The 16,358-nt window shown below is 36.4% G+C and overlaps 1 protein-coding gene across 1 annotated transcript; it reads right to left on the reverse strand.

Moving 5' to 3' along the window:
* Positions 1-6,479: 6,479 nt before the first annotated feature.
* On the reverse strand, positions 6,480-12,363 carry LOC121321844 (protein Wnt-8b-like). The gene is made up of 5 exons (XM_041261111.1): positions 12,334-12,363; positions 10,482-10,620; positions 8,893-9,018; positions 8,511-8,663; positions 6,480-7,081 (listed from the first exon to the last, which is right to left on the reverse strand). Exons 1-5 carry the CDS (start codon positions 12,346-12,348, stop codon positions 6,531-6,533), a joined length of 984 nt encoding a protein of 327 aa, XP_041117045.1. The 5' UTR covers positions 12,349-12,363; the 3' UTR covers positions 6,480-6,530.
* Positions 12,364-16,358: the final 3,995 nt, after the last annotated feature.

Raw genomic sequence — 16,358 nt, forward strand, 5'->3', positions numbered from 1 at the left:
CTTCTGTTTTTTTTATATATATTATATAAAAATATATCCTACCTCATGTTTCAAAACGAGCAGTAGGTGTAAAAAGATTTTGGGGGACAGGGTGATGTTTTGTGGTAATTTCATTTTGTGAACCAGTGACATAGTCTTTAACTACAGGAACTAATCGTTTAGTCCACTTTTACTGCAATGTGTTTCTGAAAAAGAATTGATTCAGCCTTGCTTAGCAGAGTTTTACAATGTGTGGGCAAGCACATTAATTGAATGGTTCATTATTTATTTATTTTTTTAAATTAAACTGCCAGATAAATAAGTTCATTCTCTTAAGTCGTTGAACCTGAACTTTAAACAGAAAGAGTCGTTCCTGTTCGACCACTGGCATACCTGTGTGTGTACTGGATGTAGTGAAATTGTACATGCCCAGGGATAACAAAACAAGTTATTTGTGTAATGACATTTTCAGAGGTGGTTCTTAACATGTGAAAGAAGTACTGCATTAAACAAGCATCTTGGCGTCTTGTAGCTCCTGAGTGGAGCATCCAGTAGAGGTGCTCCTCATGGAGTGCAGGATGTACCCTATAGCCTGGAGATCGCAAGATCCAATCCATGCTATGTCATTGCCGACCGTGACTGGGGGTTCCTAGGGGGTGGCCCAGGTAGGGAGGGCTTAGGTCGGCAGGGCAATCCATGGTTCACCGCGCACCAGTAACCCCTGTGGTTGGTTGGGTGCCTGCGGGTCTGCAGTGGAGCCATTGAGATCTGTGTTATCCTCCGGCACTATAGGTCTGGTGGCTTCGCTGTGGATCCAGAGTGCAAAAGATGGCAGATTGGCAGGAACGTGTTTCGGGGGACGCACGTTTCAGTCTCAGTTTCCTGAGTCACCAGGGGGTTGCAGCGGTGAACTGGGATAAACATAATTGGGGATTTCAAATTGGGGAGAAACCAGGGGTAAAAAAAACATTTGGTGATGACTAAATTAAAGAAAAAAAAAAAAGTATTGGTTTAAGAGAGAAGCATTCATAAATTCGACTTTCTCAGTTATAGCAGCAGTCAATTTAGTTTGGAAGCGTTATTTATAGCCAAGCTATTATTAAACAGTTGATACAGTCATTCCTTGTGGTCACCCCCAATGCAATTCTCCTACTGAAGTGTTGAGCATTTGAGGGCAACCTGAAGCTTTGAAATGGATCTTAGCAGTAGTAGCTGCTGTTTGAAATGGGAAGTTTAGATTTGTAATGCATTTTGTAAATAAGATGTCAATAAGATGCTTCCTTATTCCTTTATTGTGGGGAGTAAGGTTGTCATGAAATCCACAGAACCAATGGAATGTAATCCCTTTTCAGACCCCGTCGTATTTGGAGGGCCCTCGTGTTTTGTGTTGCTGTGGAGTTGAAGGTTTTGCAGGTGGGGTGGTTGTTGGCAAGTATTTGTTTATTAAACCCACTTGTTTGGGTACAATACTTGAACTAACTTCTATTCACGAAACAGTGTGAATCTGTGCAAAGCCTTTTCCCAAAGTCCTTTTGAAGACAACAGGCCATTGAGGGAGGAGGGGAGAGGGGATTAGCTTGTTCAGCAGCCACAGATTTCAGAGGGGGCTGATTAGCTCGCCATTCACTGTTAAATCGAGCAAAGGGCTGCCCTGGAGGAGTGAAAAGAGCCAAATAGGTGGGCCAAAAATAAAAAATCCACAGGAAGCCCTATGCAGACAACAAAGTTTTCCCAACATTTTTTTTTTTTTTTTTTTTTTTTTAGAAGGTGGTGTGAAAAAGGAGATTAGCATAGAAAATGAAGAGGCAGTAGGGTTCGAGGGGCAACTTGTTTAATGTTTTTTCTTCAAATCCTTTCTCTATCCCAACAAAGTTAATTAAACTTATACAGTAAGGGAACTTCCATTCGGCAGGGCGTTTGGGATTCTCTTTGAGGATTACTACAATGGGATAAAAAAAAAGAGGAATTTGTATAGTTGAAATTGAGAAAGGCACAAAGGAATGAAAACCATAACTAAACTGTTGTTGCTTTATCTTGAACTTATTTAACAGAAAGTAACTTTTCAAAGTGTAATGTTCATATATATATATATATATATATATATATATATATATATATATATATATATATATGGTGATCTATTTCTCAATATAAAACTTTCTCTCCCAATATCTCTACCAATGTCTTATCTTGTTATTGAAAATCATTGTCAGATTTGAAAAATACACATTGTTGAACCTGGATTGTCTTCGATTGTTTGTGTTTTTGGTTACAAAGAGAATCAATTCCTACAGGAAACATTTATTTGCTTTAACTGCCAGGGATAAAGCTGATTTGTTGGTTTTGGTTATGATTAAATGTTTTCTCTCCACACACCAAGTGTACATTTTTGTAGATCTCTGTAGAATCAATCAAATAATATAATATTTTTATCTGGCGCACACATTTATTTTTAAACAAACCTCTAGTGTCAAAAGCTCTACTTGCAGTCTCTCCAAAACCACAACTAAAATCTGGTTTAGGGCCCCGGTGCCTGAAATTAATCACCTGCTGTAGACTGGGAGCTATGAGATGTGGTAGCATTGGAACAATCATACATAACGCTATGTAACACAATTTTTGTTCCTGGGTAGTAAGTGTTATTCGAGATTGTAAATACAGTATAATCGTAAATCTCAAAACTGCTCACTTCTAAATATTTTGTAGTCCTTTTTGTTTTACTATAGTATAAATACATGTTAATTTGGATTCATATATGTTTTTTTTCTGACTGTGAACGAAAAGACACACATTTGCCCTTTCTCCCATTGGAAATAGTGATATTTTGAAATATCACTGTCCTGGTCACAAAAGCAAAGTTTGTGGGGAATAATAGCCATTTTCTATACTTTTGAGGCATAAGCAATTAGGAAATAACACTTACTACCCAGGAACAAAAAAACAAAAAAATTGTTACACGGTGTAATTAGTGTTCACTGTTCAATAACCTCGGCTGCTTGTCTTAGCTGTGCCACAAAAAGATGTGATGGTCTAGATCGTAAGCATCGTACAGTTATGGGGGGGGGGGGGGGGAATGGTAAAACACATTTTCACACTAATGAGTGTATTTGTCACAAAACAGCTGCAGTACAGCTTTATCATGTTGCTGTTTAATTGCGTCAAAGGTTTTACTTGTACAATTCAGTATCGTTAACTTTGCTATTTAACTGCATAGGTCTATCAGAAGTTAATTTTGAATTTGAGTACTGCGATCACCCATGGTAAAGCCTGTCCGTGCCAGATTATTTTTTCTTTTTTTTCTGATACTGATTAAATAGTTAACAGGCACACTGCATTGCTGTGTAAAGAGATGACTAGGAAGCACTGGAGCAGAGTCAGATGTCATTGGTGTCCTTTTTTTTTTTGTTACCACAACTACAGATTTCTAGAAAAACAACAAACGGCTCTTTCAGACAACAGGCTATTGTGTTAATTGAGTCCAGCTTAAGAGCTTTAATCTTGTAAAGGTCTACATCATTCATGAAGCACAGAATGAATGTATTTAAACCAAGATCATTCGTGTGTAGTTGCTTGATTTAAAGTTACATTATAAATGGGTAGAGGGACACCAATTTGTTTTAATCGGTTACAGAAGCTGCATTTTCATTCATGGATGCTTAAGCATACATTATTGTGGCTATTGCAGCATTTTGAATTTCAATGTTGAAAAAGCACATTAAACTTTTTACAGCCTACATATAAACTGAAAAGATGTTGCATTTATTTTGTTTTGATATTGTTTTATATGTTTTTAAAATGTATTTATGGTGTAACATATGAATGTATTGATAAAGACTTCAACATCTCTCCTAATATTACTACTGTTTTTGTATATGGCTTTATAGTAAGTGTTGTCAACTTATGTTCTACAATAAGAAATATTTTAAAGTATAAAACAAAAGTATGTGTGTAATATATATATATATATATATATATATATATATATATATATATATATATATATATATATATAAAATTACACACACACACACAGTACCAGTCAAAAGTTTGAATACACATGCTTGATACCAGGTTTCTCATGATTATCTATGCTTTTAACTGTATAAACTTGTCTATAAACACTTAATATTTCATTATATGATACATGTACTTATATAAGCTGATAATCATAAATGAATTACATTCAAAAATTACATTTTTAAATGAAAATGTAAATCTTGGCAATTTCAATGAAATGGTCACCCAAAGCAAGGGGCTTTCAGTCTGAAGCCCAAGTCAGTTAAAAGTCTGAAATGTGTTTAACACAGTGTTAGAACACTGGCCTAAGTATAAAAGTGTCTTTGTTAGATGTTCTCAGAGTTAACTAGCATGTTACCTAATTAACCTTTTGTCACCAATTACTGTTAACAGGTGAAGGTCCATGATTACTATAAATATAAGTAGCATAGGCACAAGTTTGTCATTCCTGAATGTAAGGGAGCAGAAAATGGCAAAATACACTCAGTTAAGCAAAGAAAAGATAGTCTGTAATTACTTTAAGAAATGAAGGTCAATCTTTAAGACAAATCTCAAGAACTTTGCAAGTGTCTGTAACTGCTGTGGCCAAGATCATCAAACGATTTGAAGAAACTGGCACTCATGAGGACCGAACAAGGTCAGGCAGGCCAATGGTGACCTCAGAATCAGAGAACAAGTTCATTCGAGTCACAAGTCTGCGAAACTGGCGATTAACTGCCCCTAAAATACAAGCTCAGTTAAATGCTATTAAAGTACAGATGTTTCAACAACAACTGTTCAGAGGAGATTGTGTGAAGCTGGCCTAACTGGAAGAATTGCTGCAAAGAAACCATTGTTAAGAGTGCAGAATAAGAGGAAGAGACTTTCCTGGGCCAAAAAACACAGAAACTGGACATTAAAGGAGTGGAAGTCGGTCTTATGGACCGATGAGTCAAAATTTGAAATATTTCGGTCCAAGTATTTGTAAGACGCAGAGAAGGTGAGTGCATGAGTTCTGCATGTGGTTCTCATTGTCAAGCATGGAGGAGGCAGTGTCATGATCTGGGGTTGCTTTGCTGGTTACAGAGTTGGTGATCTTTACCAAGTCCATGGCAAGCTCAACCAGCATGGCTATATATATATATATATATATATATATTATATATATATATATATATATATATATATATATATTAATATAATATATAATTATTCCCTTGTTAACCTCACGTTGCTGTTTACCAGCAATTGGACATTCCCACACAATCAGACATTGTTTAGAAAAATGTACTCTCGTTTATTAAAAAAAAAAAGTCTCATTCAGTCAAATAGCTTCCCAGTAAATGCAAAACATTGAAAAAGTATACAATCAACAAAAAATGCTATTCAGAAACACATCACTGTACAGATGTACATTTAATGTTAAACCTTTTTTTTTTTTTACAGTTTTATAGTATACAATTAACACAAAAACATAATAAAAAAAACTAATTCTGAAATAATAAACAAAAAAACATAAGCACATAATCTTTTATAACTGCAATAAATTAACAATGTACAAAGTGCTTCATTTTATGTACAATTAAATACTCCAGTAAGATTGAACCCAGTTTTCAGGGATTAGTATTGGACCAGTTGCTACCCTGTTACATTTCATTTAGTTCAAATGATAATCTGAAGTTAGCAGGTATTTTCAGGACATGTTGACATACCCATGTGACATGAGATGCCCAGATTATTAACACGATAGGAATCTTTACAAAAATGTCATATGGATGTGGGTAAAAGATTTGCTTTTAAAGATTGAAACAGCATTTTTAGAAGGAATTCTCTGTAATTTTAGAAGGAATGTTCATTTTTATTTTATTTTTTTACGTGGGAATTGCAACAATTCCATGTAAGTGTATAGAAACTTGTTCAGAAACATGTAATTGTCTGTTCACTCACTTTGTTTTGATATAACGCCTCCAATTTTATGGGTGTCAGCTCTCCTGTAACTTAATGGTTTTACAATCAGCCCTTATTATTCCTCCAAACAAAAAACTATATAAAGTCATACTGTCCTAGTTGTTTTGAAATCAATAAGCTTACACTGAATGCAAGTGAAATGTCACTATTGTTGAACAATAGTAACTGTTAGCTTATAGGAAAATCGGTATTTTCTAAGTTATGCATTTGAAATCAAATGTGGTTCCTTCACCAATAATGTTGTTAAATATGAAATCTAAATAGACCATGCATTAGAAGGGTTTGCTGTACTGTCTGCCTTTTTGGAGTTTCCGACATACAGTACTGTATTTCCCGTACAGCATTTTTCTCCTCTCCATTTCTTACTATTGCACCAGACTTTACTGTTGATGACCTACAATGGAGATCCAATTACAGAATATGTCAACTCTTCAAAGCAGGTATTTGCTGGTATTTCCAAGAAATCTTTCTTTTGCAACCGTTTATGAGATAATGTGTTAAATATCCAGGCTGTCAAGGAGGCCAGGTTATTTATTTATTTTTTAGTTATTATTTTATTTATTTTTTTGGAGGGGGTGGGGGGGTGTTTACTGCGCTTTCTTTAGTCTCAGTTTCTTCCGCCTGCTGGTGCTTTCATTTGTGCCCCTCCTCTCCTTCACACAGAAGTACTTGGTTATGGTTTTCCGGCACTGCTCGCACTTAACCGCGCAGCACCAGTGGAACTTGCAGTTGCAGCTAGACACCAGGTCTGCCTTCCTTTCCTCTACAGCCAGCCCACACTCCCCGCAGAGCCTTTTGCAGCTCCGCTTCTCCCACTTGCTCAGGTTCTTGCCCTTCTTGATGCACTCACGGCCCTCAGTGCCCTGCAGGCCCAGCGTCTTGTTCTCCAGGCAGTAGTCAGGGGAGTCCTCCAGGTGAACTAGCTCCTTCTTGGAGATGGTGCTGAAGGTCTCCGCGATGGCCCCTCGGCTGGCTGCACTGTTGCCTGCTCCCTTGAGGAGGTCCACTTTGAGGGCTTTGTGATACTTCTCCTTCAGGTAGTTGCCAACTTCTCTGAACTCAGGCAGCTGCAGCCAGCAAGTCTGTGTGGTGCAGCTACCGGATACCCCATGGCATTTACATGTCTTTTTCATGGTGCCTTTCACTGCCTGTCGAGAGAAGGGTGTATTTTATTTGATAGGTTCCTGTACACAAACCAGTAGTTATTTTAGACATACTTTAGACTTATTTATCAATACTAGGCTTAAACAATACTGGGTTGGAAAGATCTACTTTTTTATGAATGTGTTTATCAACATATAATTAAATTTATTAACTTATTTATGGACAAAGTACAGTACAGACTATTAGTGCCTTGTGGTGGAAATTTGAACAGTTGCATTAATCAGTTCTTTTATTACTAGACATACAAGTCTAATGACCAAACTATATTTTTAGCAGCAAATGAGTACTTCACTCTTATGCATGAAGCAATGTTTCTTTTTTTAAAACCATCTAATTCAAATAATCTATTAAGTACTGCACTTGTGCAGTAAATATCTGAGTGTCAGTGGAATGCAGTCTACCACATGGCACATTGTTCCATCCATATGCTCCAAAAAGGGATAATGCATTTAATTAAATAAAAAAGAACTGGGGTTCAACAAGATCTATTTGAATCTTCTTTCAATATCTCTTGACTTTGCCAGAAACAAACATCTGTTATTTCAAAAGGGTCGTCTCTTTTTGTTGCAGCACTTTCTAAGAGGAGGAAAGGGTTCACATTGAGAAAGATTGTTCTGCTTGTGAAAAAAGGAGAATTTATTTAGCATGGCTATTGTCGCTATGTTTTCTTCTTGCTGCTATAAGAACACCAAATAGAAGTTCCTTTCAATGGAAAGTGAAAAGGGGTTTCTTTGGCCCATATTCTGTTACAATGATGCTCCAGGTGCCATAAGAATCAAACAAAACATGCGGAATGAGTACTGGCACTGAAAAAGAGTACTTAAACAGCATAGCAGTGATCACCATGGGTTTCCCAAGTGTCACAAAGACCAAAATGTAAGATATCTAGAGCAAGAATAAAACTAAACTAAACACCCCTGGTCTTCTAATTAAGACTTGTACCATTGGTCCCAAGAATCTGTGGTTGAAATCGGTGATATAAAAGACATTCAAATCTGGTAATAGGCCCTTCTGGGGATTCAGTTTGCTACAGCGCACACAGTGTTATGGGTTAGAGTGGCACCTTACCAATGAGGGCGTGAATAGGATGCCTGGGTGGCAGAGAGTGTTTTCTAAAACATATTTTAAAAAATCTGTTTCTCATTCTCCTCAGGGGCCCTATTGGAGGGCTAATGAATTTGTGTGGTCTGTACTGGATTCCTTGAGTGCATGAGGTTGCATTGTAACCAGCAGCCCACTAGCATTTACAAGTGGAACATACACAGTTTTATAATGCATTCTAGGAAATTGATATTTAAATAAGTATTACTGGCACCTCACCCACAATCTTCTTTTTTTTTTTTTTTAATGTTTTTTTTTTTTTTTTTTTTTTTTTTTAAATACAAACTAACGCGCCCATGTACATCTGAAAGACGGACGAAGTGCTTCATTGTTGTGGAGATTCATGGCAGCCCTTGCATCTTGTCCAGTCTCCAAGGCGTCAACAAATTGCTTAGAGATGACCTCACCGAAGCCAACGTTATCACTGCAGCCACCCCAGAGCCAGCCCTGCCCTCCTGCAGAGACCAAAGCAAAGGCACATTAGGAAATGAATGGGGCAATATACTGATGTTAGAAATAAGACTCTGGTCTGGATTCATAAGAATTGTGGTGTTGGAGCACTGCTTTTTATTCATTCAGGTTCATGCAGGCCTTTAGCTGAGTTCAATACAGAGATGCAGTTAATTTCTAAGCTAAATAAGGACTTTGTAAAAGTGGAATAGCAGGAAAAATGGTTTTACATACCAAGTTGCCCATTTCTAGTTTCGTCACAGCCACAGTTATCAAAATCTCCTAAACTGCAGTTCCTGGTCAGAGTGTACATGACACCAGCAGAGCTGATAGCGTGAACAAATGCTGTCTCTCTGTTTGCTTAAAAAAAAAAAAAAGAAAAAAATTTAACTTCAGCAAGAATATTACACAGTATTAAGTAATTGGAAGCAAGATAAACAGGCTACTACCATGCTAATTTACTAACTCCAGTTGTTCAGTTAGTAAAAAGCTTTTATGTGACAGATAAGCATCTGTGTAGTTATGTTAATGTTACTGAATTTACTAAGATAGCTGGGTTTGCTTTAATAGCAGATCTATATTAATCCCTGTGGTGTCTAACATAATATGATTTAGAAAAGACATGCAGTACTGTATAGAAACCCAGGCAGGTCCTGTCTTACGGGTTTCAAAGTCACACTGTCTGGGACTCTGGATAATTCGCTCATCCCTTGTTGGGATTTCAAGTATGTAATACAAATGGAAAGTGCTGGATTGTTGACCACTTTTGATAAAACCTTCATCTCAAAAAAAAAAAAATGTTCCCTTTCTCCTTTCATCTTTAAAATATCCCTAATGTGTCTATTCTTTCCTTTAATTGAGCGACAGCTGTAATTGTCTAGGAAGCCATGTAATTGTGAGCACATAAAGGCCCAAGAAGCCACTAGATGTTGATCCCAATTGGATTACACCATTTGTTTTTAACTCTGGACAGATTCCTGCATCAGTGGATATAATTGAGACTTCAGCTTCACTCATTTAATGATCCTCTAAGTGGCAGGCTTTTCATAACAAAGAGAATCACACCTTGTCACTCACAATCTGTAAAGGGATGCAAGCTTTTGGTTCTGATCAAAAGTTAGTCCACATTTACAAAGCAATTAGTCTCAAAGCTTGTATCTACTTATAAATACAGTATGTCTGATTTGCCAGAGTTAATTGCATGATTGTAGCCATCTTGTGTACTGTTTGTAGTACTATGACTACAGTTAGCCTTAAGCCTGGTTAAAACATCAATAAACAAATTAATTTACAAATCACATTGTGGTTATTACCACAATTATTTCTATTCATAATGTGAAATATGTGTCCTCCTGGTGTGGATATCTATCTATCTATCTATCTATCTATCTATCTATCTATCTATCTATCTATCTATCTATCTATCTATCTGTCTTTCACAGTACATAGATGTATGTAATTTGAAAGAACTCTCAATCAACTGTGCTGTAATACTATACATAAGACCTGGAACTCGTTGACAGATTATATTGGTAGAAGTTAGGAAAGGGGCATGATAGTCAGAACATTTGTAGCCCCCACTGCAACGACAGCGGTAAGTCAAGAATGACAATTGTCACATATACTGGAAGGCAGCAGCTGCAGTGAATCTAATATGCATCAATCAATATACATAGTGACCTAAATATTTTCTTTATAACCAGTCACATTGCAAATCAAGTTTAAAAAGAAAAGATTTAACTGAGGCATATGCAGGCACATGCATGTATATAGAAATAAGCCCAGTCTAAGGTTCAGTTTAAAAAAGGAAAATCAATTCTTACCACTTCTGAGTCCACTGTGCGTGGAGAGCTGCAGCGCCCTCTCTGGACAGTTCCAGCGGTCCCAGGTAAACTGATATTTGCACTCCTCAATACCGCTTTGTGCACCTGCAGCCACGCTGCTGGAGTAGATCAGATAGGCCTGCAAATCAATTACACCACAGTTAGGGTTACTGTTGTTACTTCTAGGAGATAGCTAGTGTTACTTTAGTGCGTGCTTATTCAGAAAATACAATTGTAACATTTAGATTTAGCCTCAGTTCTAGAGCCTGTGAGTTTGGTGGTCTCAACCCTCAGTGAACCAGCACACAAACTGGCACAGTTCAATACAACTGATATCCTGAGTGAGGGTCAGCACAAAGTGTTGGGGGGGATGGGACTCAGGCCAGGATTGGTGTTGTAAATGGAATCCTTCATAGCACCTGCCGGCACCGGCCTGGCTGCAGCCAATACCAATGTCTCTCACCTTAAATTAGCCATTCACAAGGACTTTATAATGCAAAAAAAGCTAAATATTGCAGTCACAGCCCAATATAGAAACAATGCATATCACATTGCTGGCAGCTTGTGGGGAATGGTCATCGATTTATATTTAAACACACAAAACAGAAGATGGAATACATACTCGAGTTTGTATGCATGCTCTGTCCTGCCTGACATTAGTGTAAATGCACATGGTGTAATGTAATCTCTACGCCTTGGAAATCAGGCACCATTTATCTCCATTAAAACATTATCACATGTCACCAGCAGAATAGTGAAACCTAATTAGTACTTCAGCTGGTGGCCAGGGGTAGATTTAGCTCATTGCTTGTTGTCTAAGTTCACAATCAGGACCTACATGATCTACACCTTTTTAAATAGCCAAGCCTTAAAAAAACTTCTTGGAGCTGTAAGTAGAAGAAATGAGAATGTTACCAGTTCTCTCAAAGACCCTCTCTCCCCAGTAATATGGTGACTGATTTGCTAATGTTTCTTGCTAAAGAGACCTCTGGGCTCACCCCCCCGCACCCCCACCAGCACCCCCCCCCCCCCCCCCCCCCCCCCCCCCACCCCCCAACCACAATGTTACTTTCAGTTTAACAAGAGTTCCTATCCCATATAAACCGTAAATTTATGTTAAATGCACATTTTAAAAAAAAGATTTTTTTTTTTAAGGGTGTGTTTCAAATCACATCAGCATGTCATTAATATTAATAAGGATTAAAGTGTGTGCCACTGTTTGTCACTCATGAGAAACTATGGAGTGGGTTTCGACTAAAACTTCTAAGGAAGTACATTTTAAAATTAATTTCATAACCCACTCTCCATTTTTCTCTTCTAGTGTGCAACTCTCCCAAACCCACACACATCCATTTATCTACAGGCTCCCCCTCTCATCTACTGGTAATTGGCCCACCAAGACAGCCTTATCAAGGGGACTGGAATTATCTGGAGTGCCTTGCCCTGAGTGGGAGGTTCATTCCACCCTAAGCTAGGTGTGAGGCACATTTTTCTGCCTTCGAAACCACCAGATACAGCTCAGTCTGAACATCGCAATCATTTGAATTTATAGTCATTGCAAAAAAAACCCCCACAGAAGTCATTGAACTGAAATCTTACAAACACTGTCCTATTTTTTTTTAAATGCAGTCTACAAATTTCTCTTGCTTTGTCAGCTCAAAGAGGGTAATATTGATATTGTTTACGGTTCTGAACATTTCACAACAATCTAAGTGAAACATTTATCTATTGTAATTGGACTTAATGTACATCTGCCTGTATCCTTAATGAATAACTTCCTTTTCCCATGCTTTTGGTAGCATGGACATCTCTGTGATTTTTAAAAGATTATTATCAACAGAAATGTTCTTACCTTCGGGCCAGTCATCAGAAAATTATTCACGGACCTGGAAGACAGAGAGGGCACACCATTAAATTAGAGAAATAAAACGCTGCTTTGGCATTTGTGATCTGACTATTTTGCTTTTTCTTAGAAAACCTACTAGACCAAGATCTTGGGGGGGGGGGGGGGGGGGGGGTCTAAAAAATGTATTTCTGCAAATTCAATGGCAAATTAAAACAATTTAATTTGAAAATCAATTAAGCAATTGATAGAAATTGGATGAAAGAATTACAACAAAATATTTAACCAAACTGTGCAGCCTAATGGTTAGAGAACTGGAAGTTAGATTACACCTCAGCCAGCAACTTAGTTATTGATCACTATAAATACGGTTAACAATTGTAGATCCTTCTATTGAAGATGTAAAATTATACGCAAACAAACTAAGTAACTTTCAATCTGTAATAAGATTCAAATGTAGCATTTTGCAACACAGCGGTGTGAATCTGGATGTTTTAAAGACCCTTACCGGATCAATAAATATTGTAACGTGCACGGGGGAAGGCAGCATCAGGACTGGTAGGTGACATACTCACATACAAAGACATATGCCTGATATACGCTTCTTGCAAGGGAGCCGACTCTTTAGTACAGTGCGAGAAGTGTCGGGATCGTGTCCGCCCTCCGTTTGTGTGTGGATTGCCTCGCTCTGTGTGAGGCGTCTACTTGTGTGAACCGAGATCGCTGCAATATGTTGCAGTTCAAACTATTTAATAAAAGTTAAATCGTACAATAGAAACAATAATAATTCAAGTTGTTTAAAGTGCTAGGTTTTAGTGTAGTAATACAATGTCACGATGTATTATAATATTTAAATGAATGAGAGGCTGATATGTCTTTAAATACTCTAAATACTTTTTATCGACTATAACAGAACTGGTGCTCGGTTTACATCGTGAGTCGAAATACGATAGATTATTCTTGCAAAGTCGGCCAATTTTCAAGGAGGTTGTGTGATCCAGCGTTTAAAAAAACGGGCTTGTAACTAAGATGTCCCCGGTTCAAATCCCAGCTCAACTATTGACTCGTTTTGTGCTCCTGATCAAGTCATTTAACGTCCTTTTTTGGATGAGACGTTGTTTTGACTAACTGCAGCTGATGCACTGTTCACACACCCTAGTCTCCTATCCTGCAAAGCGCCTTGTGATGGTGATCCACTATGAAAGGCGCTATATAAAAATATAGGTTATTATTATGATCACCTGTTTCTAAATTCGAGTCGACTACTTGTCGGTGCAGTGTTTCAATACAACAGGTCGGCTGGCAATATCGCACTACCTGAAACTAGATGAATCGCGCAGTACAGAGGGAACATGTATTTTGATTGGTTAGGAAATCACGTTTTTGTAATCAATATTCATGTGAGAAGGAAACTACTGTTTAACGACCTAACACCCAATCTCTACCCTATGCGTGACTGTATATATCTCCAATTAATGTGTATATTTGCAAATAACCGCATTCTTTAACAAGGCTAGATAAATGTTGTTCTAAATAATTAATAAATCTGTCACTACAGGTGAGACACAGAAATATATATATATATATATATATATATATATATATATATATATATATATATATATATATATATATATATGATATATACTATAAAAATATGATGGTTTAGTAGATGCAAAAAGAAAACATTCTAGTAGAAGTAGATTAAATATCCTGCTGCAAGAAGCAGAAGGGAAAACGGATGTGTTGTTTTCTAAATTTAACACCGGTATAACCGCTTTGTCAAAGAAGAAGATATGGACAAGCATTGCAAACAAAATGAATGCTGCTAGCGAAGGGATCACAAAACTTAAACATCTGTTGGATATCCTCCCTCTTCAAGCGGTATTTCAACATCATTTCCCTATTAGAAAGCATATCAAAGATGCTGTACACACATCTTGAGCAGATTCTCTCTGTCGATGCAATTGTCTCTGTCTATGTCTTATCTGCACAGCATGCATTAGAGCAGCCAGGTTTCTCAAAATTCAACGCAGGAAGTGATTGTGATCCACTGTCGTATTTATACACCAGGTAATACGACAGATAATACGACCGAATCGTGTGATCAACGTTATCTAGAAACTCTACGCTTATCATGTATTCTGTTCCCGGCGTCGTAAGGGCCTGATACGACAGCTTAAGTGTAGAAACCAGCCCCCGCTGGTCATCTTATGTTCAACCTTAGCCTATATAAAGTTGATTATTCATATTCGTTAAACAGATGTTATGCTCACCCTATCCTCTAAGAAAACGTAAACTTTCAATGCGATTGGTTTGGTGTTGATTTTCATTCTAGTATAGGCCTACAGATATCCAACAAGAACAGATTTTCAAATAAATTGGAACTATTTTCAGTGGTCCGAGAATTTTTTGGCTTTTTGATGATCAATGAACCAACATACAATTGATATAATGACAAAAAAATTAATATATATATATATATATATATATATATATATATATATATATATATATATATATATATATATATATATATATTATATATATATATCTTTTGAGAAAATTATTTTAAAATACTTTGTATGAATATTTATATATATATATATATATAATATATATATATTAATATATATAAATATATATATATATATATAATTAATTTCATAAAAGTATGTTTCAAACATATTTATTAAAATTAGTAATCATTACGCAATTTAAGAAAATGGCATGCATTCAGCCCGCAACTTGAAAAGCAAACGGGAAAAAAACAAACACAAATCTAAACATAAAAAAAAAAAAAACATTTTTGACGTAAAAACACATTGCTACAACTTAAAATATAACAATTTTATAATATAACAAATAGAAAGGTAGAAGAAAATATTTCAGGACCAATTTTCCATATGCATTCAAGAACGTAAAGTTTTAGGAAATGCCAACCGGGTAAAACGAAATGCATGTTACAGGGTAAGAACCTTCCAAACTTACCAGGTACAACATAATTGCAGTTGGGTCAGTATTAGAAATAATAAAAAACACGATTCCAGAGAAAGCATCATCCTTCTTATAAACGAATCTCAGTGTTTTATAGACAACAATACAAATGCATTTGTGTTGGTGTTCTTGCAGAGAGATATGCCAAGAAGTCTTGCTTCCAATATTGAAGGTCTCCTGTGAGAGCGAGGGGGGGTTCTGAAATGGAGCTCCTCTCATCCCAGGAAGAGATAATCTTCTTAATTAAAAATTTTCCCCTTCGAACTCTTTCGACCAATCAGGAATAAAATACCAAAGGGAGATTGAAATGATCAAAAGGGCATCCAGGCTCCCTGAAGACAAACACACTGAACCCAGAGAGAAGAGCTACTTGCATGCCAGCTTCTAACACCCAAAGTAAACTAATAAGAAATTGAAATAGGATCACTGATCTCCCCCAAGAACTGACTGGTTTTAAAGTTAATTTACACTAGGACTTGAAAGGGTTTCAGATGTAGTGCTGGAACGGACATTGCATGTGATAAGAGATTATTAAGAAATTAAAACGGATTTAATTTAGACAAACCTCCATTCCAAGACTTTTTTGTGGATATCAAGCGGGGATAAGATGATTTGGTTAACAGAAAAATAACTTACTCTAACACATTGAATGGTATTTAGCAATTTACCAAATATAGTGTTATCTGCATTAAAAAAGTAGAAGTATCATTTGCGTTATAACTGTTAACAAAATAGCCATGCAACCAAATATTGCTATGTTTTATTTTTGTTTTGCTTGTTTTTTTTGTTTTTTTTTGGTCAGTTTTAAACATGTACAGTATGTGCACATGTGTTAAGCATAATATTAGCACAACTTGATAACCAGTTTAATATTTTTAATATCTCGATAGGCATACACAAATTATGATGAACAAATCAAAATAAATTATGGTCTTGATAAATCAAATTGTTTCAACAAAAGAGATTCTTTATAATCGACAATGTTAATTATTTACTTTTAAGAAGTTCAGTAAATTTACATATTTAAAATCATGACA

Source organism: Polyodon spathula, chromosome 10, assembly GCF_017654505.1.
Source record: "Polyodon spathula isolate WHYD16114869_AA chromosome 10, ASM1765450v1, whole genome shotgun sequence".
Classification (NCBI taxonomy): domain Eukaryota; kingdom Metazoa; phylum Chordata; class Actinopteri; order Acipenseriformes; family Polyodontidae; genus Polyodon; species Polyodon spathula.

Excerpts from the sequence above, each read along its gene's own strand:
- LOC121321844 (XM_041261111.1), bottom strand. Across the intron at positions 9,019-10,481 it reads GCACAGTGGACTCAGAAGTG|CAAACAGAGAGACAGCATTT; the intron begins GTAAGAATTGAT and ends TTTTTTTTTAAG. Across the intron at positions 7,082-8,510 it reads ACTTCGTCCGTCTTTCAGAT|GCACCATGAAAAAGACATGT; the intron begins GTACATGGGCGC and ends AGGCAGTGAAAG.